Here is a 22,054-nt window from a genome sequence, read left to right on the forward strand (position 1 = left end):
TAGGGGCAGGTCGCGCTTCTCGCGCCGGCCCACCGGGCTTCCGTCATCACGTGTGACGCTGGTCGGCCGGCGACAGCGGCAAGCAACCTCGACTCACGTTCGCGTGTTTGTGTGTGGGGGCGCGAGAGAGAAGGAACCATACCCGAACCAACTCGCCCAACCAATGACAGGGCGCATAAACAGCCATTCCCCCATCAGGATTGGCTACTCGATCCGAGCCTTCGGCGAAGGTTATCCAATAGGCCGCAAGGTTTATTAATTTTTTTTTTGAGAAAGCTTTGTCCAATAGGCTGTCTCCGGAGGCGGGATTTATCCCTCCCCTCGCTCCCACCCCTCGCCCTTTCCCTCCTCCTGCTTCCCCGACGCCCGACAGCATCGAGGCCGGGCAGCCTGGCCTGACAAGTGATTGGCGCTCGCGCCCGCTAATGAGCGCTCGGCCTTCGGGTTCGGAGCCCGGGCGACGACACGGCGGGGCGGGCTCTGCTGTGGGGAAGCGGAGGTTCTGCTTGGCCGGCGAGGCCTGTCAGTCACGGGCCGGAGGCGGGGCTGAGGAGGTTTGGGCGGGGGGGGGGATGAGGAGAGGAGGCTCCGAGAGGCGGGGAGGCCGGTCGGGTTTGTTGTCATCCCAAGATGGAGTTTCTGTTGGGCAACCCTTTCAGCACCCCGGTGGGGCAGAGCCTCGGTAAGAGAGGGGGCGGCCGAGGGGAGCGCGGCAGGGGGGCCGGCCTGAGGCGGCGGGGACGGGAGGGGGAGACGGGGGGGGGGAGCCGCAAAGGCCCCTGTCAGCGGGCCAGGGGGGAATTTGGGCAGACGCAGCTTCTCCCTCCTGGGATGGCAGGAGAACTGCACCTGAAGATGCACCTGAACCGGCTTCACGGCCCTCCCCCTCTTGACCCACGAAGGGAGCCCCGGGCCTGTTTGTCACGGCCAACCGTGAGCCAGGGATGGAGCTGGGAGGTGAAAGTCTTTCGTCTCCAGCGTCCTTGTATATATTTTATTTTAATTGCTGCCCTTGGTGAATCATTGCTTCTGTTTTCCTTCCCAGCCTGTCAGTCTGCTAAGTTTGTCCCTGATGGCTCTCTCTCCCCCATAAATATTATTATTATTTATTTAGCCATGTCATATGCCTCAGCTTTAGTCTTTGTGGAGGGTAATTGTTTTGTTGGTGATTTTTAAAATAAAATTAAGCAGTTTCTTTTTTTGCCGCAGCAGCTTAAAAGTGACATGCAATATTTTACGCAAAAAATAATAGTACACTCTGTGATGACAGCATGTCCTAAAAGGTGCATTAAGGACCATTGAATGAGCAGATAAAACTATCTGTCATCCCTGGTTCTTTTCCTCCTGGTAAAGCATTGGCCCCGTTTTGACCTTTTGACTGTGGATTTGAGATGAATAGATTGATATCGTTAGAACTACAATATATGGGTTGCTTTGTGGGTTCTAATGAATATAGGCCAGGCCATATTGTATCCTCTAGCTGTCCCTATTTCCTGGCCTGTGTCCCATCACTGTGCTTGTTTTCTCCCTGTGTTTGCATTTTGAGGATGCCTTGCCAAAATGTTATTAGCCTGAGGTTGTTAGTTTTGTTTGAAATATTTATATGCCATCTTTTAGGCCAAGTACCCTTTCAACGCAGCTTCTGTACAGTATTTAAATAATAAATAACAACATGCCTCTTAGGAAATCATCAAGCGATCCCCAAAAATGAAACTGCAAAACTACCTGCCACAGCAGACCTAATCATATCAACAGAGTACTGTTGAAAACTAAGGCTTAAACATCTTGTAGCTAGTTAAAACCCTAGTTGTCTGGAGTTGTCACTAATTATGTTTTATTTGTTATTTACATGGTTCTCTCCTTCCACATCTTATTCTCACAACAATCCTGTGAGGTAGGTTAAGCTGAGAGAGAGTGACTGGCTGACTCAAGGTCACCCAGTGAGCTTCATGGCTCATTGGGGATTTGAGCTCTGATTTCCTGGTTCAACACTAACTATGCTGCCACACTGACTCTCTATTATTCATGATCCAGCCCTCTTCCCTGGTCTATAAAAGTTGATGGGAAGATGCATCTTGTCCTCATGAGCATAAATTTATGTGTGTGCACAGTAAAGTGTGCCGTACTGTGCACAACCTGTCATTACATACCTTGAAACCGCTGACATTTGTTTGAACTGTTGATAACAGGTTACAGGAGGACTTTTGTTTTTCTAGTATATCTGCTTTTCTAGTATATCTGCAACTTAAAGAGCAAACACACCCGATCCTTAAAGAGAAAACACACCCAATTCAGGCAGCAAATGTTTGGGGTTGGAAGACTGGCAGTGAGCTTAGAGCTGTGTGTACAAGGAATCCTGCCCTGTATACAGTAGTACCTCGGGTTACAGATGCTTCAGGTTACAGACTCCGCTAACCCAGAAATAGTACCTCGGGTTAAGAACTTTGCTTCAGGATGAGAACAGAAATTGCACAGCAGCGGCAGCGGGAGGCCCCATTAGCTAAAATGGTACCTCAGGTTAAGAACAGTTACAGGTTAAGAACAGACCTCCAGAACGAATTAAGTTCTTAACCCGAGGTACCACTGTATATATTTTTGTATTTTTATTAGCCGTTTACATCACCAAACATACAGCATACTTTAAGAAGCTGTTCTGTAAAACCCAATTAGGAGCTCAGTTAAAGATTGCATTAAACACAAAGTTCTTCATTGTTATACACATGGGGCAAGGCACAAGTCAATGGGAGTTCCATAGGGTTTGTTTTTTTAACTACTCCTTTAAAGCAAGCCTACTGCTCTCCATTTTGCTAAAAGGCACTGTTCTGTCCCAGCATTAAAGTAAGATTCAATTGCCAGTCTGAGTGGTTTCTGTATGCAGAACTAGGACTGGGGAACCACCTCATCCTTTGCCTCAGGCAGTTAAAAACCTTAAGCTGGGATGTTATGTTCAAGGCCCTATTTTTAGCTGTGAAATGTTGGAAGATATTGGGGAGCAAAAGAGGAAGCCTAGGGTGCTCTGAGGTGGGGTGAGTCAAAGAATGAAACTGGGAGGAAAGGTGGGGTGGAGTCAGATAGGTCAACCTGACATGGAGGAATCTCAGGTGTGTGTGTAGTTTTTATCACCTAATCATCTCAAATAAGATCTCTTGGGAAGTACACCGAAAAGGATGTCTAAAATGATCAGAGAAGTTAAGAATGACTTCCTGACTGAGACACACTTGAGGAGAGGCTGAGGTTTTCTTGGCTTTGAAAAGCAATGACTAAGTGAAAGTATAGAACTATGATTGCAATAAAGAAGCCTTGTTTCAAAACACAAGAACCTGACTAGTGACATTGATTTGCAATATGTGGTTGATTTTTTTAAAAGGGAAGCATTGTTTTCATAATGCAGACTTTTACCTTACAGAACTGGTTGCCATAGGATGGGGGTGGTGGTTTGAGGTTGACAATTTAAAGATGACTTTAAAGAATCAAGAATTTAGCAAATGGTGGATAATATTGCCTGCCAGTGGCTTTTACCCGTTGTAGAACCTCCATGTTCAGATGGATCCCTCATCATCCTTGAACCATCCTATTGGACTGGGGGTGGGGGAGAGGACTTTTTGACTCTCATAACGGAGGGGGGGAAATGAGGTGGAGGAAGTTGGGAGACAAGAGCAGGTCTGAAGAATATACAAGCAGAGGAAACCACCTTGCAGCAAGTCAGACCACCGGCCTATTTAGCTCAGCGACTACAGTACCTTTCCAGGGTTTCATCAGAGGCATTCTTAGCCCTTCCTGGAGATACCGGTGACTGAATCCGAGATATTCTGTGTTCAAAGCAGATGATATGGCTCAAAGAAGGTGAACATGATTGGGCTTCTCCAACAGCATCCAGGTGGGCCCAGAGAGAGATGAGGCCTGAGTCTTGTGGCAACTGCTCCCCTCCATACCATGAGAACAAGATACTGGCTACTTTTGTGTTCTGGTTGTAATGGCAATGCTTGGCCTAAAGCATTATTGTGCAATAATGTGATTATATTGGGGGCCCTGCTCCTGCGCTGTGCCTCTTCTCCGACTGCTAGGTTTTGTTGTGGGGAGCTGATTGTCCATGGGGCAATGTAGCCCCCTCAGTTGCTTGGGAAACAAATAGCAGATACTATCCCATATGTGACAGCCTGCTAAAGGAACAGTCATTTTGTCATTGGGGTCCAAATAGTCTTAGACTGGTAAACTGCTACACTTTGTTTATTGGGAAATTGCTGTCCAGCCGGGGCAAGGACTTAAGTGAGCATGGTGTTCAGTGTCAGGAATTTCAGTTTCCATCCTGGCTCTGGTGCTGACCTTTCCTGTGACCTTGAAGAAGGAGCTCTGAGCATCCATCTATTTAAACTGAGACGTTCCCATGGCTTTGAGGAGTTTTTGTTACAGTACAAGTACTGTTAAAAGTCATGGGGTGTTCTGTGCTCAGTTGTAAGTCCCAAGCCCAGCTTGGGGAAAACTGAAAATTTCTGCACAGTGCTAAGCCTACATAAAAGTTGAGAAGTAGTTCTCTAGGCAGCTCCTCTTCTTCTTCTTCTTCTTCTTCTTCTTCTTCTTCTTCTTCTTCTAACTTTCTGTCTTCAGGAAACACTTTCCACATCTATTGTCTTCCAAGAACTCTTTGGGCATGTTCTTGGGTACATTCTCTTTTCAGTGGGCAGACTTGATGGTTCTCTCCATTAACCTATGGGAGCACACCCAACAGTTTCTTGCAGCTGCTTGCTGTCGATAATGCAATAGAGTTGAATTTTGCAATTGAGGTTGCGCAAGTCATCTTCCAGAGAAGCTTGTGTGCCCTTAATGTTTTTGCCCTTGAGATTTCAAGGAACCCCAGAGTTCCTGGGAACTTAGATTGAAAACCACTGCTGTGTGGTGGTGGTTGATAATTCCTATTCTATTAGTAAGCACCAATTCCAACCAAATCACCAGGCTGTGTTTTTAAAATGCTTCATGTGGTATTCAACTAATTTTTACTCAGAGTAGTCCTGCTGACATTAACAGACCTAACTGCTCTTTAATTTTGATAGCTCTCCTCTGAGTAAAAATGAGTTGAATGTCACTCTTACTTCTGTTTCAGTTTTGCACATAGTCATCAAACAAAAGCAGTAAGACAAACAGAGCATACATTCTGTTTTATGTCCTAAGAATAAATTGTTCATCAGTCCAATAGCATAACGTAAATAAAGGATTGTCCTATTTGTTATATCTTTTTCAAGATATGTTGGTAAAAGATTGTTCAGCCCCAAATATTTTTCCAAGGAAGTGTGTGTATGGTGGGTAGACTCCAGACATGCCTTTTCTTTGTAGGAGATGAAGCAAAATCATTGTTTTGTAAAGTTCAGATAATAAACTTTTGCCTGTAAATGTTTTTTGTTGTTGTTGAATAAAATGTTCAGTTCTCCTTGATGGTCCAGTTACTTGTTACTCTTATTATAGACATAGATACAAAGTGTTGTGTTCATTCATCCATCCATTCAATATTTCCAAGTTTATCTTTATTTCTGCATTGGTCGTATATTAATTCAATGAAGCCATTGTCCTTGTTTATCAAATTGTTAAAATTTGTCCCCGGTGGTGGAAATACAGGTGGTTCAAGGAAGGGGGTGGTGGGAGACATCATTGCTAGGTTCTGTTCCTCCAGCTTACCCCCAGCACAAAAGGCCAAGGAAGACATGGTTCTGTATTTTTTAACAATACCCAAGTACCAAAGAGCAGTTTCGTTGACCCGTTTTGGTGCCAAGTGCATCCAGTGAAGAGGAATTTGAACCTGTTCGCTATGTCTTGCAACTTGGGTGGGGCAAAATGCTTGATCCTACTGTTGCTAAGACTTTAAAGGTTTTATATATTAACTATACTCCACCTTTTTTTGCTCCCCACTTGCTGCAAGCAGCCAGCGGGTGCCCCTTATATTTATTACGAGACATTTTGATAGTGGGGTTTTGAGTGAGTTGTACATAATAAATTGGATGTTTGTCTCCAGTGGCAAAGATGCTAATGGCCTCAAAGAGAAGGGATTGTATGTTAAAAAATTCGGCCTAATTCTGGGGCTGCGTGATGACAGTTAAGCAGGCGGCTCCTTAGAAGAAGCAAAGTTGCCGCCTGTTTTATAATTGCCAATGGTGTTTTTCTGGAGCAAAACCTCAGCTGAAGTCTGTCTGGCTTCACAGTGCTTTGCTTGTCTGATGTTTCCATGGTTCTTCCTGCCTGAGTGTGTGAGGCACAATTATTTGGCTGTTGCATTCATTGGTGGCTCTTCTGATGCTACAAAACACAGAGAAGAGTTTCATTTGAGCATATTGCCTTGGTCTCAGCTTTGGTCTCTGCAGTCAAACTCCTGTGGCCTCCCATAATTTGAAAAATATATATTCAGGGCTGCAAATGCATCAGCATTGTAGTTTCTCTGCCAGGAAATAGCACTGGTTCACAGGAAAATTTAATTGGATGTAACAACGACTTTAGTTAAAAGTGAGGCCTGCAAAACCCATTTAGAGAAGTGTTTAGGAAGAGCTGAGACATATGACACTTATTTATTTTTGTTTCTGAAAAGCCTTCCCACTCACAGGTTTTTGCAGTGTCTAACAGAAAGCAATAAAAATTCTATGAGGATCAGTTAACAATTAAAATACTTAATAGAAAATCACTTAACACAACAGCCTCTGGCAAGTTCACATCAGTGATGACAAAATTCTGCTCTTGCAAGATTTTGAACAAAAAAGATCTGATAAAATTCCTGAAAAAGAGGGAGTTGGCCAGCTGGGCCTCATTTGTGTGGGGTCACAATGATAATACCACCACTGAGAAACCCCTCTCCTTGGTAACTTTGCTGGGATTTAGCTGGTAAGAGCAGTCGTAAGTTGCCCTCAGCAGCTCTTAAAATATGTGGGGTTACATAAAGGCAAAGATTCTTCTTCAGCTGTTCTGGAAATAAAGGAAGGTTGTGGAACCTGCCCTTCCAGATGTAAAGGGACTCCAAATCCCATCAGCTCTAGCCAGGATGGCCACTGGTCAGGGATATTACATCAGAAGTAGAACAGGTGGATAGATGTACCTTGCCCAAAACAGCCAGATGGGACCAATGGTGTTGTGGATTAGGCGTGTGGGCCAGAGGTTCCTCACACCATGTTACATTAATATCCTGTCACTCCCTATGGTAGAGCTACCACAGTGAAATAATCGTTGGAGAGCTTTTTATATTTCCAATCGGGAAGCTGGAATTTTCATTGTTGCTGTATGATTTACAGAACCAGGGTTGCCTAATCTTCTACACGGAGATTAGCTTGTGTGTCTGCAGTGAATAAGGCAATGTTTTTCTGTTGTAAAGCACTTAAGTGACATTACGTTTGGGACACGATTTATGCTCTAAAACTTGGCTTCCTAATATTCTTGTAGGCTGCTATTATAAGCGTACCCAAAATGTGCCTTGATCTTAAAGTGCTTTAAGTTGTTTAAGCTTTTTTCAGATCAGCTTTCATTTCATGATAATGGATTATGCTACAGAGGAAATCCTCGTGAATTGCAAATTAAATCTTTGTCAAATAATGGATTGGGTGGCTTTGGGGTGCATACATTTGAAAGGAAGCTGGCTGCTCAGTATTGTGTATGTTGTATCTCCAGTTAATACGATGCATTTAAAGCTGGAATTAATTTGTAAAACTGATTGCGTTCTTTGGATTTTTCAGGACATATAGTTGAGTTAGGTGGATGTTTTAGTTGTGGGGTGTGTGGGTGTAATATCTACCCATCCTCTTAAAATTTGAGGACTGTCAACAGATTCCAGCCAAGCAGCTGCCATATTTGAATTAGTTTATTTCTTTCAAAGTAAGTCATAGCAGCAGAAATCATGGAGAAGGCACACGACTCAATGGAAGAGCACCTGTTCTGTGTGCAGAATGGCCTGCATCAGATCCATGGCACCTTCTGCTCAAAGGGCTAGATGAACAGCCCTGCTGGATCAGGCCAAAGGCCTGCCATTGTCCAGGATTCTGCCATTGCCAACAGGATGTCTAGGTGAAGATCACACGGGGAGATCTGGGTGCAACAACACCTGTGATTCCCAGACACAACCACACCGAGGCATTCTGCCTTAGACAGTGGAGGTAGCCATTCATAACCTTACCCTCCACAAGGTGCCAAGTGATGGGAAAAACCTGTCTGTGCCAGACAGTCTGCTGCCAGTCAGAATAAACAATACTAGGCTAGTTAGACTCATGCTCTGACTCCCTGTTTTCCAATTATTTTTCGCTGGGCAAATCAGTGTCTCTATTTTACTGGGATTTTTCTGCAGGGGAGGTCTTTGAAGACATGGTTTTTAAAAAGTCAGAAATGCCCAAAGATGACTGAGCATACTTAGTGGCTACAGACAATTGGAAGAAAAAGGAAAGTGTGTGTGTGTATAATGGAGTATCCTTTAAGAAGTTATGGTAGACTGGCTGGAACCCTGAGCAGGAGCACCGTGCCTGGCAACATTTTGTTGCACTTAACATTTGTAGCTTACCATATCCAAGTTGACTTTTAGATGGCATGTTTGTTGAGCTACACCCTGCTTTGTTTGTTCCTAGTTTGCTGGGAAGTTTGACGACATTGGTTATTATTATTTTTAGCCTTAATTCCTGTTTGATTGCGGAGAGGTTCTATGACACGGCACCAATTGACTGTTATCCAGTGCATTTTCCCATCACTTCCCTTACTGCAAAATGTTCCAATTTGGGGGAGGAAGTGGGCTTGTTGCACAAGGGCAGTACATCAACTTTAATTGTGCAACCTGAATCTGCTGGTATGTGATCAACTGTCACCCGAAAATGCTGACATTCTTGAAGCACACTAGGCATGCAAGATTGTAATAATCATGCACCTTTTGCCCCACCTTGATTTCCATGTCCTTCCTTTGTTGACACGCTTGTCCTAGTTTCTGGATTGTAAACTCTGCGGAGCAGAGAACTGTTCCCTCATTCTTTGTAAAACAAGATGTGCATGAGTGGTTCTCTAGAAAAGAAATAAACTGTGGCACACCATTGGCCTGACAGCACTTCAGAGGAGAAGTAGAACTTCCTTCTTCTGGTTACCTGGAGGTAGTTCTTACATGACCGTGGCGTGTGGCCATTGACCAGCCCGGTGCAAATCTTTTTCTGAAGCTTGGCTTTTAATTTGCTTGATCTGTTTTATTTTGTTTTAAATAGAAAAGGCTACAGATGGCTCCCTACAGAGTGAAGACTGGACACTTAACATGGAGATATGTGACATCATCAATGAGACAGAAGAAGGGTATGTCTGTCTTTGTCTGTCTGTGACTATGGCTAGCACAGGGCAAAAAGCAGAATTGTTTGCTATGTGCTGGTGTGAGTTTTGTTGTTGTTGTTTTCAGCTGGGTGTTACTGCGCTGGCATTCCTTTTCACCAGAAGGTGTTTACATGCAGTGTTATAGTTCATTTGTAGAATGCCTTATTTGTAAGGTTTGATTTCCATAAATTCCAGGTACATCTTACTAGCTGGAAGACGCAGGAGGGCAGAGGGCTCTTCTGCTCAGGTCCTGCTTGTGGGTTTCCCACAGGCACCTGTTTTACCACTGTGAGAACAGGATGCTGGACTAGGTGGGCCATTGGCCTGATCCAGCAGGCTCTTCTTATGTTACCATTGTCTCCTCTTTCCCTTCCCCACATGAGGGGACAATATGTTCACCTGAGCACTCCAGGGAAATTATAAAGACTGCATGTTAAGGAAAAGCCAAGCACTTATTGACAAAGCATAGCTTGGCTTCTGCTGCTTGTCACAAATGGTTCTGAGCGTCCCCTTCTGAGCATATTGATGCTGCCAGGGTCAGCAGAACAATCCCTTTCTTCTCATAACATTGTTTGCATCTCCGCTACAACAACAACAACAACAACAACAAATTTTTTTAATTTATACCCCGCCCTCCCTAGCCAAGACCAGGCTCAGGGCAGCTAACACCAAATATAAATACAGTAAAAAAATTAAAAACCAAACAAACAGGAGATTAAAATATGTTAGAATACAGTTTAAAATGCAGCTTAAAATGCAGCCTCGTTATAGATCAAAGCCATAAGGAGAGAAAACCTCAAATATTCACTGGGGTCAACTATCCATGCTGATCCTACATGGGCCAGCAAAAAGAGCGAAGGGAAAATTGATATACAAAATCCCATATAAGGGGTTCCATTAAAAAAAAAAAAATGAGAGGGAGGGGTTTTAGACTGAGTCCAGCCCAAAGGCCAAGTGGAACAGCTCCGTCTTGCAGGCCCTGCAGAAAGATGTCAGATCCCGCAGGGACCTAGTCTCTTGTGGCAGAGTGTTCCACCAGGCCAGGGCCAGAGCTGAAAAGGCCCTGGCCCTGGTTGAGGCCAGTCTAACCTTCTTGGGGCTTGGGACTTCCAAAGTGTTGTTATTTATGGACCTTAAGGTCCTCCACGGGGCATACCAGGAGAGGCAGTCCCATAGGTACGAGGGTCCTAGGCCACAATACTAGTCTGGTTGCATCTGCCTGGCCCAGAACAAACTCACTTGTTTTTCGTTGCATTTGAAGAGGTTCAAAAGCTGTGGGAAAGGTACAGTCCTAGTTTTTCTATGCACACTGACCTGCAGCTTAGGAGTCTCCCCTGCCCCTCTCCCACATGTCTGGAAGGAGGAATTCAGAAACTTTCCCTCTCACTCAATCACAGTTTGACTTGCTGACCAGAGCAACTAACTTTGGTTGTTTGAGACAAGCCAACTCCAAACCATGGTTTACAAAGCTGACTTTTTGAAACTAACCATAGTTAATGTGAACCAAAGTTCCCAGTTTAGATTACTTGTTAAGCTGTAGTTAATGAGGAGCAGAAGCCTCCAAGCTCCTCGTCCTGTGCAGCTGAGAAGCCCAAGAAGGGAGTGTTAAGCGCAAGGGCTGAAGGATTGCTGCAGCTAATTTTTGCGTGTGCATATTGCACTTAAACATGGTCTCGGGTGATGTGCAAGTACAGTTTCTGTCTCCAAACCCTGAGGGTTCAAATAATGAGCTAACATTAGAGCTGCAGTATTGCCTTTACTGTGAGAAGTGCAGTTACTTGTAGCTGTCCCTTATCTCTGGCCCTGTGTTTTCCCCGTCAGCCCAAAGGACGCCATCCGAGCGCTTAAGAAGAGGTTGAATGGAAACAAAAACTACAGGGAAGTAATGCTAGCTCTAACGGTGAGTAGCGTGTGCAAGTGGGTGTGATTCAGGGGTCGGTGTTGCGAGACCCCCCTCTTCCTCTTACCAGCTTGGAACAAGAAAAGGTGTGCAGAAAGTGGCAGTCTTCTTAGACAGGCATGTGATTTATAACAATCTCATCTGCAGCATCGGGCTGCATGAAATACTAACAGGCATCTGTAGCCACATTGAAGGAGGAAGATTTAAGGCCAGTGGTCCACAAATGATGATTATTATTCTACTTTTTATTAGGCTCCTGGAGCCGTAGGAGCCAACTCCCAGGGGCCGTTGGGGGCTTTGACCCCCCACAATAAAATATCTGTGGGGACTGAGCCCCCACAAAGTTGATGGGCATTCCCATTCAAATGGTGTGTGTGCACTGTGTCATGTGATAGATTATGCAGGTCGGGGCTTAACCTGGGCACCCACAATATTTTATTCAAGTTGCCTCCCTGACTGGAGCAGTTCATCGATATGAAATCCACTTGTATATTAGAGTTTTCATTAGGATAACCAAATTTTACTTGTCAGTGCAGATAGGGAATTTTGTGCACCAGTTCCAGAACTAAAAGTGAAAGGTAATGCACACCTAGACAGTTAAGCCCAGTCAAAGGCGATTATGGGGTTAAGGCGCTCATCTTGCCCCAGGCCAAGGGAGCCGGCATTTGTCTGCAGGCAGCTTTCTGGGTCATGTGGCCAACATGACTAAACCGCTTCTGGTGCAATGGAACACCGTGATGGAAGCCAGAGTGCATGGAAATGCCATTTACCTTCGCACTGCAGCAGTACCTATTTATCTACTTGCACTGGTGTGCTTTCAAACTGCTAGGTTGGCAGGAGCTGGGACAGAGCAACAAGAGCTCACCACCATCACACAGATTCGAACCACCAACCTTCCGATCTGCAAGCCCAAGAGGTCTAAACCACAGTTCCAGAAGTATAATAAGTAAAGCCCCACCATGTGGCATAAAAGTGCTCTGGTGCCTCTGATCCACTAGAGACGTTCAAATCAAGAATAATCTTTTCTGTGATTGCCAGGGCTCATGTGTTTTTGTTCCACCAATTTTGACAGGCCTTTGGTGGACAGCCAAAACAGGCTGAGCACCAGGATTCTGTGGGTACCAGAATTCTGTGTCTCCAAAACACAAAGTGAAATCAGGAGCAATTCCCCATTCACCCAGGGGGGACAATCTACACATGGAAGTGGGGTGGGCAGTTGTTGCTGCAGTGCTCCAAACATTTCAGAAGTGCAGTGGGTACACTTGGAGAAAAGCGGTAGGGATTTTTCCCTTCACAGCAATGAGCTTTGGAGGTAATCAGAAGCCTTGTGTGATTGTGGGGCAGTTCCCCACCTCCCCTCTCCAGGATTGAGCTTGTTCTTCTGCATTTACTGCATAGAGCACCTATAAGAGCCAGTGTGGTGTAGTGGTTAAGAGCGGTAGATTTGTAATCTGGTGAACCGGGTTCGCTTCCCCGCTCCTCCACATGCAGCTGCTGGGTGACCTTCGGCTAGTCACACTTCTCTGAAGTCTCCCAGCCCCACTCATCTCACAGAGTGTTTGTTGTGGGAGAGGAAGGGAAAGGAGAAGTTAGCCGCTTTGAGACTCCTTCGGGTAGTGATAAAGTGGGATATCAAATCCAAACTCCTCCTCTTCTTCTTCTTCTTTGAAACATAGTGCCCAAAGAAACCATAGTTTTTATCCCAGTTGGGGATGTCCTCCACCCTGAGCTGGGAGGAATGCTAGGGGCTCACCATGCTCCCTAGAAAATGGCAGAACACTGGCTATGGTGAGTGAAATGATTAATCCCCTGGACTACCACCCTGGGCTACTCCTTTCTCAAAGTGTCCCCACGCCCCTGGACATTAGCTACTGTCCATGGCAATGAATTTCTTCCTTGCATGTGTTCACCAGCTTTCTTTGCTCCACCAGTAATGATGTTTTTCCCCACACACAGGTACTGGAAACATGTGTGAAGAACTGTGGCCATCGCTTTCATGTCCTAGTAGCAAACCGTGACTTCATAGATGGTGTCCTGGTAAAAATCATCTCTCCCAAGAACAACCCACCCACCATTGTCCAGGATAAAGTACTTGCACTAATTCAGGTCTGTCACTGAGCTTTTGTTTCTGCCTTCTGAGTGATAAGCAATAGTAGTCAAAAGTAGGCTCTCTCTCTATGTTTTAGTTTTTATTATTATTGAAACAATACAAGCAACAATAATAGTTTATTGGTCACCAGATACAAAGCAAAATACAGATGTGTGTAAGGCAGAAAATAATACCAACATGTTAAGTTAAATAGCCAAATCAAAAAGATGTGTGAGTTACAGGGGTCTAGGTTCCTCCAGATGACAGTTAATAAAATAAACAAACATAAATCAATCAATCAGCATTGAAGGCATCTTTTTAAAATTCCTCCTTGCATCACTCTACTGTGTTATGTAAGTTTATCAGCCAAAGCCAAGTACCATACTCTTAACTTACCTTTTGTTGGTTATCCATCTGCCTGCATCCTTCCAATGTACCCCCGGCTCCACAAGGAGGGGGTTTATCAGATTCTTACAAGGGAGATCCCTGTTTCACCCTCTAAATAAAGAGAGCATAGCTAATCCCGGTTCCGTTTCAATATCTCTGCGAAGGAGATCAGTAAGGCTTGCAAAAATGTCCTGCCAACACTTCTGTGCTTTTTGACACTCCCTCCAGAGATGGATCAGCATACCAAGAATCTGACATCCTCTCCAACAAAGGGATGATAATTAATATAATGAAGTCTTGCAATTGTCCAAATGCCATCGATGCACAAATTTCAACACGGCTTCCTTAATTTCAGCAGATTTGTTCTTAAAAAGGGGGTGCACGCTACGAAGCCACCCCTTCCTTCCCGTCAGAAATAATCCCCTGAATATCAGCTTCCCACAATTTATTTATTTATTTACTTGCTACATTTATATAGCACTTTTATCTTCCAAGGAGCTCAAGGTGATGTGCGTGGTTCTGTTCCCTGTTACATCCTCACAGCAACCCTGTGAAGTAGATTAGGCTGGAAGTGAGTGACTGGCCCAAGGCCACCCTGGGAGCTTCATGATTGAGTGGGGATTCAAGCCCTTTTCTCCCAGTTCATAGCCTGACACTCTAACCTTTAAGATGCCTGGTTGTTCCTTTGTGGCCACTTCTTTACCTGCCCCAGACTTAATGTCATATATGAAATCAGATGGGGGTGAGCTGGCACAAATCCAGCCTCCTGTTGGGCCTAATTTGCCCCCCCCAAGTCAGAATTTCCTCACTCCCCACCCCACTCTCTAGTCCTGTCCCCCGCAGCCTGACTATATTAGGTGAAAGCTAGTAGGTCAGAGAAATGGGATGCGGGTGGCGCTGTGGGTAAAACCTCAGTGCCTAGGACTTGCTGATCATATGGTCGGTGGTTCAATTCCCCACGACGGGGTGAGCTCCTGTCTTTCGGTCCCAGCTCCTGCCCACCTAGCAGTTCGAAAGCACCCCTAAGTGCAAGTAGATAAATAGGTACCGCTTTCTAGCGGGAAGGTAAGCGGCGTTTCCGTGTGCTGCGCTGGTGCTGGCTCGCCAGAGGAGCTTCGTCACACTGGCCATGTGACCCGGAAGTGTCTCCGGACAGCGCTGGCCCCCGGCCTCTTAAGTGAGATGGGCGCACAACCCTAGAGTCGGACACAACTGGCCCGTACGGGCAGGGGTACCTTTACCTTTTTAGTAGGTCAGAGTACTACTCTGTGTTTCTCTTGATCCTGGGGAGCTACAGGCTGCTAAAAGTCCTCATTTCTGTGAAGGATAACTTACGGAGTAGCTCAAAAGTAGCCATGTTGGCCCATGAGAAAAATCTCCCAAAATCTACATTACAAAAGTGTGGCAAGCTATTTAGTTCTCCAGAACGTTTCATCGGGCAGGCAAGACGTTAAAGCTGATCAGAGAGTGAGGGGAACTTGAAACTGAGTCTACCTCATGACTATGATATGGCTATGATATTGGGGGGGTGTGTTTTGTTTTGTTTTTCTTCATCCCCCGCTTTGTGTAAGGACTTGCTTTGGAGAATGGATTTGGAGAGAGAGGGGATTCAGCATCCCCCCCACTCCCCCTGCCAAATCCTCATTGAGGCAGTTTTTCAGAACAGGGAAAGATGATGAGAGATCCAGCTGTTTATCTCCAGGGTATCCTTATCAGGAGTGGAGTGATGGGTAGAGAAGGGACTGTTTTAATCTTTTCCCTCCTGCACCATGGTCCCAATGAGAATCCTTTCTCTCCTCCCCAGCATCCTCCAACATTTGGGACCAGGGCAGGGGGTGGACTGCCCAGTTGGCTTCAGAATGTCATTTGGCTTCTAGAAATCTGGAAGCAGCAGAGTTGCTATTTTTGCTTACAGCCTGAAGCAGAACAGCAATTACTGGCTGCTGCTAAATTGTCCGTGTCTGGAAGCAGCCCAAAATGCTGCTGTGCCGTTAACGTGTGCTTTTCCTGGCCTTTCGCTTGTAAATAAAAAATGGCACCATGCTCCAAGGGAGTGAGAATTGCTTCTGCAGGAAGGATGCCTTCTGTTGTAATTTAGGGAAGATTCCTTGGAAACTGGCTTGGCCAATTCGGGCGGATCTTGCCAATCAAAGATCAAGTTCCCTCTGCTCAAGTGGGATTGGCTGGCAACACCCTTGTGGTGGAGAATTGATGCTTTTAATTAACCTTATTGGAAGATGAAGCTGTAAGAACACAAATAATGATGCACTCACACAGCAAGGCTTTATTTGTGTGCTTCCTGAGAAACTGATCCATGAGAGTTTTCTTTTTTTGCACTTAAGTGGCATATAAATTTTATGAAATAAATGAATCACATACTACTTTTTTCATTCACAACTTTGTTTCCTTATCATTGATACATTGAGAATGTTTTTAACTGTAACTGCTTTTAGATGCTCTAATTCATGCACAGGCAAACTCAGCCCTCCAGATGTTTTGAGACTACAACTCCCATGATCCCTAGCTAACAGGGCCAGTGGTCAGGGATGATTGGAATTGTAGTCCCAAAACATCTGGAGGTCAAGTTTGCCTATGCCTGCTCTAATTGCTATTGTTTTTAGAATGTTCTTGCTTTCTTCTTGTTTTTACATTGTGTATCTGTTTGCTGCTCTGGGCTCCTTGGGGCAGGATATAAATTCAGTAAATAATTACATTTATTTACTGCATTTAGTACATGTCCTGATGTGGCACCCTTGAACTTTCAGTTGACCCTTTGTGGCCTTATTAGAAACCTTTGGGGCTTTTCTCAGGCTTTAACCCCTCCCATAGTTACCATACAGCCCTGAGACACTGTGATTGAAGAAATATTGTTCACGTCTGTACAGTCGTGCCTTGGTTGTCAAAAGGAATCTGTTCTGGAAGTCCGTTCGACTTCCAAAAATGTTTGACAACTAAGGCACAGCTTCCGATTGGCTGCAGGAGCTTCCTGCATGCAATCGGAAGCCGCGTTGGATGTTTGGGTTCCAAAGAATGTTTCCAAATTAGAACACTCCCTTCTGGGTTTGCGGCATTCGGGAGCCAAAAAACGTTTGAGCTGCAAGGCTCCAAGGTACAACTGTACTATATACTCACAAGAAATGCGGTCTCCAAAAATAACAGACCAAATTCCACAATAGAAGGGAACTGGATTGAGTTCCTTGTAACACTCTGTTTCTTTTGCAGGCCTGGGCTGATGCCTTTCGAAGCAGCCCTGATCTAACTGGGGTGGTCCACATTTATGAAGAACTCAAAAGAAAAGGGATTGAGTTTCCAATGGCTGATCTGGATGCTTTGTCGCCAATACACACACCGCAGAGAGTAAGTGGGCAGTGTTGTCTGCTTTTCTTCCTTTTTTTGTAGAGGAGGAGAAACAATTAGAGGATCCCTGACTTCTGCCTTCCCTGCCCTTTTGGCTAAAGAGCATGATCACGACAGCAGCACAATCTTTTGGTGAATACTGTATTTCTGAGTGTTTGCACATTGTTCTCTGCTAGAGCGTTCCTGAAGTTGACCCAGCTGCCAGCATGCACAGGTCCCAATCTCAGCAACGGATGAACTCCAGTTCCTATTCATCTCCTTCTCCAACGGCGTACTCTGCTCCTCAGGCCCCAGCTTTGAATGTGACCGGCCCCATCACAGCAAATACAGAGCAGGTATTGTCTGAGCAGGTACTGTAGAAGGCATTCCCGCCTCCAGAACCTTTTAAAAATCAGACCGTGAAATGCATGCAGCTTCTGTAAAAGGTTGTGTTTCTCTCTCCCCCCCCCTTTCTTAAAATAGATTGCACGACTGCGGAGTGAACTGGACGTTGTTCGTGGAAACACCAAAGTGATGTCTGAAATGCTCACAGAAATGGTCCCTGGGCAAGAAGATTCATCAGACCTTGAGTTACTGCAGGTAAATGTGTTGCAACCAAAGTATTAACATAGTAGATTCAGGGCAGGAGAAAGGTTCCCCACCCCCTTCCGTTTGCTGCCACAAGATGTGATGATGGCTACTAGCTGAGAAGCCTTTCGAAAGGAGTTTAGACATGTTTGCAGGTGGCCATTGGCCCTGGTGGCTAAACAAAGACTCCATGTTCTCTGAATACCAGTTACTGGGGATTGGGGGGTCATGAGTAAGGGTGGGCTGTTTCCTCCAATCCTGCTAGCAGACTTTTCGGAAACCTCTGCTATAGGAGGCAGAATGCTGAACTTGTTGGATCTTCAGTCATAGCCACACCATACTTTTAAAGCACTCCTATGCTACTTTAACCACCATGGCTTTTCGCAATGAAACCTGGGAACCGCTAGGGTGTTCAAGAGTCTTATCAACAACTCTCAGCACCCTTTACAGTGTCCAGGATTCTTTGGGAGAAGCCAGGGCTGTTAATGAGGACTGAGACCGGATGTCATAGCTGAAGAATACTGTTCCCAGCAACCTCAAAATCACTGGATGGAATAATCGTTTTTAACTATATAGCTGCTTTTTAATTGCAATTGTTTTCAGAATGTTTTAACTGTTTTAGAACATGGTTGCTTTGTTCTGGTTTTTGAATTGTGTATCTGTTCACTGCTCTGGGCTCCTCAGAGTGCAAGGGTGAGATATAAATTCACTAAATAATAGTCTCCATTCTGATCCAGCAGGGCTCCTCTGATGTTTTGTGTTCCAACCCCCTGCCTATTAGAATCGTAGTAGTAGTAGTAAAAAAATTGTACCCTGCCCATCTGGCTGGGTTTCCCCAGCCCTCTGGACATGTTCCAACAAAATATTAAAAATACATTAAAACATCAGACATTAAAAACTTCCCTAAACAGGGCTGCCTTCAGATGTCTTCTAAACATAAGGTAGTTGTTTATTTCTTTGACATCTGATGGGAGGGCGCCACTACCGAGAAGACCCTCTGCCTGGTGCCCTGTAGCTTCGCTTCTCACAGGGAGGGAACCACCAGAAGGCCCTCGGCACTGGACCTCAGTGTCCGGGCCGAATGATGGGGGTGGAGACGCTCCTTCAGGTATACTGGGCCGAGGCCGTTTAGGGCTTTCAAGGTCAGCACCAACACTTCGAATTGTGCTTGGAAGCGTAGTGGGAGCCAATGCAGAGTTGGAAGGGACCATTTCGTCCAACCCCCTGCAATGCAGGAATCTTTTCCCAACGTGGGGCTTGAACCCACGCACTGAGATTAAGAGTATTGTGCTCTGCTGACTGAGCTATCAGTTCTGTTCTGTAAGCTTACCTGGGAACGGAAGGGGCAGCCTGGGGATCGGTGTAGCAAGACGGCTGGTGGTTAGCAGTGCTATTTTTCTAGAAAAAGAGGTGTTGGAACTCACCATGAACGGCTTCGTCTTAGAATTCCAGTGGTGCCCATCTGATAGCTGCCAGAACTGAGTTCCGGCTGGAAAAAAGCCCTGGTTGTTAGTTGTTACCCATCAGAAACCCAATAAGCAGCTAAATAAAAAGGAAAGGCTTTTAATGGCATGCAACCAGGCGCTGCAGCAGAATAGAGACAGACAGGCCCCGCCAGCCCTCTCTTCTCCATCTGAATCCAACCTTCTGAAATGTCACAATCTAGCTCTGAACTGATGGGATCAAAGCTGACATGGTAAACTCAGCCCTCAAGCTGTGAAAGCAGCTGCGGGAAGCACGAGGTGACACTTGTCCAGGTGCAGAACGTCAGGCCACGAGATGCCAGGTCAACGAGGCTTGTTTTTCTTCTCAGGGGTGGGGGTGCTGATACCACCAGCAGCATGGCTGTCCTCAAATGAATGTTTGTTATTACAGCTAAACAGCCAGCATAGTAAAACCAGAAATTCAGCATAATTTTTTACATAAACATTAAACCAGTCAAAGTGGAATTTAACAATCAATATACTAATTAAATAGATTTAAGATATGTATCCTTACATGGCTGTCCTTAATCCTGAATTTCCACTCTGAAGGGGGAGGAATGCAAAGAGGGAGGAGGCTAATTCTTGTATTGAAGGCCAGGGCTTCTAAAAGTGGCAGCCCTGGGAAACACTGCCAGGTACGGCTTGGCTACGGAGGCTTGGCTGTATTTTGCAGTGGTTCAGAATTCTCCGCTGCTAAAAGGCTGCATTCCATGGTATTATTTACCTTATGCAAATCTGTATGTATTTTAGCTTAATTTATCGTCCTTTAGTTAGTCACCTGGAGTTGCAAAGAGCTTCTCACGGCACTGATGCCCAGATCACAGGAAGTCTTTTGCCACCACTGTCACCCCTTAAGATCCTGTTGCCCATGAAGTTATATCTGCAGCCATACGGACTAGAAACTTAATTTTTAAAGAATTGCTAAGATGTTTAAGAAGTTGAACTTTTGAGCTCAGTATTACACCCTGACCTGACCGTTTATGTGGAAGCTATGTCACCCTGGCCCTAGAGCCTTACGCTAGATATCTTGACAGATAACACAGGCTTTATACCAGAATTAAATATATGGAGTTCTTGATTGTTCTGCCCATCTAGTAAATGAGCATTCTGCGCCTTCTTTTCTGCCTCCTTAAAACACTAGGAAGGGGGTAATCTCTGCTGAAAATGGACCCACCTTGACCCGTACCCCCGCCACAACTACATTGTGGAATAGCACTGATAGCCTCACTTGTGATTGGGCACCTTATTGGCAAGGGCTGCCCCGCATGGCATGATGTAGTTGGATTGTGTGAGCAGGCCTACTGTATCTGGGCTCTGACGACTGAAGCTTCCCTGTGTTGTAACTCTTGGACATCATTTCTTCTCCCTTGAAGTTGCAATGATTCATTTCTCCCAGGAGCTGAACCGCACCTGTCGAGCCATGCAGCAGAGGATCGTGGAGCTCATCTCCAGGGTGTCCAACGAAGAAGTCACAGAAGAGCTGCTTCATGTCAACGACGATCTGAACAACGTTTTCCTCCGATACGAGAGGTGGCTTGCTTTTCTTCTGAAGCTCAAATAGTTGCTGGCTTACCCTTAAGTGTGGCTTTTTCTCTCACCGGATAGTTCGTAAACTTTTTGAAAATCGGCCTTTTTAAAGTCCAGGGTGTATCCTGTATCAAGAGCTCAAATTCATCTTGCTTGTTTCCCATACTCTGTGCATTAGTATAGAGACAACTGAAGCCATGAGTCATTCCTTCCAACTGCTTCTTTCTTGTAGTTACCTGCCCTTTAGCATGTTTCTGCAGCTATTAACTATTAACTCCAGTACCAGGTGTTCTCCTGTTGTTTGTAATATTGTCTTCCTCCGCCTCAGGATTTAGTTTAAAGCTCCTGATCATTATTTATTTATTCATTTATTTGATTCATTAATTTAGTTCACTTACTCATTATTTAGATATTTCTTTCAAATCAATCGTCCTGATTCCATGCTGTTGATGGAGCTAGAAGCCCCCTTTGATCCATTCTGGCTAAGAGAGCTGGAAACACCTGCTGCTGATGTCACTTGTGGGGCTCTGGCTGCAGGTTATCCATCCCTGACCTACATCAGCAGCCTTTTGTAACCCATAATATACTTGCAGATGCTTTGGACTGCAACTCCTGTCATTCCTGACCATGGGTCATACTGGCTCAGACTGATGGGAGCTGGAGTACCAAACATCTGGAGGGCACCAGGTTGAAGAAGGCTGGGCTTCAGCATTGTAATGGCAGGTTTTGGGGTGAGAGAGTTGGATGGGGTTACTTCCAGCCATTCCTAGAGGTGTGACAGTGCAGCAGCCCTTGTGATCATATGCTGGTCTCTGTGGCTACAATCAGCTTCCCACCATCCCAGCCAGAAAAAGACAGATCCTTCCTTGTGCATCCTGGGTTTTGTCATAAGACTTGCACCTTTCAAAATTGCTACATGCCATTAATTTTTAATCTCTCCTCTTTTTTTGTCTGCTGTAGATTTGAGCGATACAGGTTGGGTCGGTCTGCACAGAACGCAAGCAATGGGGTGAGTCCTCCTGCTGGGCTTCTCTAAGACAGGATTGTCCAGTGCAAAATTGCTAACCTTGGGCTTGGCAAAACTCATCCTTGAAAGTGAGGTGCTACTGCTGCTGCAAAGTCCTTGCCAGAACACTTTCTGATATTTGTGAAGAAGTTTGGAGCCCCTTTGCTCTTAAAACAATTGCATTTAAGTAGGAAAATGTGAGGTAGTTTGCTTGCAGGTTACAAAGACACCAGGAGCAAGCTGAGCTGAATGGGATATAACGATCCAGATATCAAGCTCTTGAGATGGTTTAAAGGGTTATATCTTGAAAATAAGCTGAGATAGGAATTGGTGTTTTCCCTTTGCATGAGCTTCAATTAAACCAGGAAGCCTCTAATTAATAATACTTTCTTGTTCCATCCAAACAGGGAAATCATGGTTTACCAACTTCAAACTGTGTT

At 45.1% G+C, this 22,054-nt stretch overlaps 1 protein-coding gene across 6 annotated transcripts in view; it reads left to right on the forward strand.

Moving 5' to 3' along the window:
* The first annotated feature begins 126 nt into the window (after positions 1-126).
* Positions 127-22,054, forward strand: part of TOM1L2 (target of myb1 like 2 membrane trafficking protein) — a 46,672-nt gene continuing 24,744 nt past the window's right edge. For 3 of the 6 annotated variants that reach the window (XM_053366191.1, XM_053366194.1, XM_053366196.1), the window contains exons 1-9: positions 127-230; positions 9,198-9,282; positions 11,119-11,197; positions 13,154-13,303; positions 16,896-17,030; positions 17,207-17,365; positions 17,493-17,609; positions 20,478-20,611; positions 21,569-21,617. In XM_053366191.1, coding sequence (XP_053222166.1) covers positions 164-230; positions 9,198-9,282; positions 11,119-11,197; positions 13,154-13,303; positions 16,896-17,030; positions 17,207-17,365; positions 17,493-17,609; positions 20,478-20,611; positions 21,569-21,617 — 975 coding nt within the window. In that variant the 5' untranslated portion in view covers positions 127-163. Of the gene's footprint in view, positions 231-573; positions 683-9,197; positions 9,283-11,118; positions 11,198-13,153; positions 13,304-16,895; positions 17,031-17,206; positions 17,366-17,492; positions 17,610-20,477; positions 20,612-21,568; positions 21,618-22,054 lie in introns of those variants that run through there. The other 3 variants (XM_053366192.1, XM_053366195.1, XM_053366197.1) reach the window with 1 other exon arrangement.

Source organism: Podarcis raffonei, chromosome 14 (genome assembly GCF_027172205.1).
Source record: "Podarcis raffonei isolate rPodRaf1 chromosome 14, rPodRaf1.pri, whole genome shotgun sequence".
NCBI classification, from domain to species: domain Eukaryota; kingdom Metazoa; phylum Chordata; class Lepidosauria; order Squamata; family Lacertidae; genus Podarcis; species Podarcis raffonei.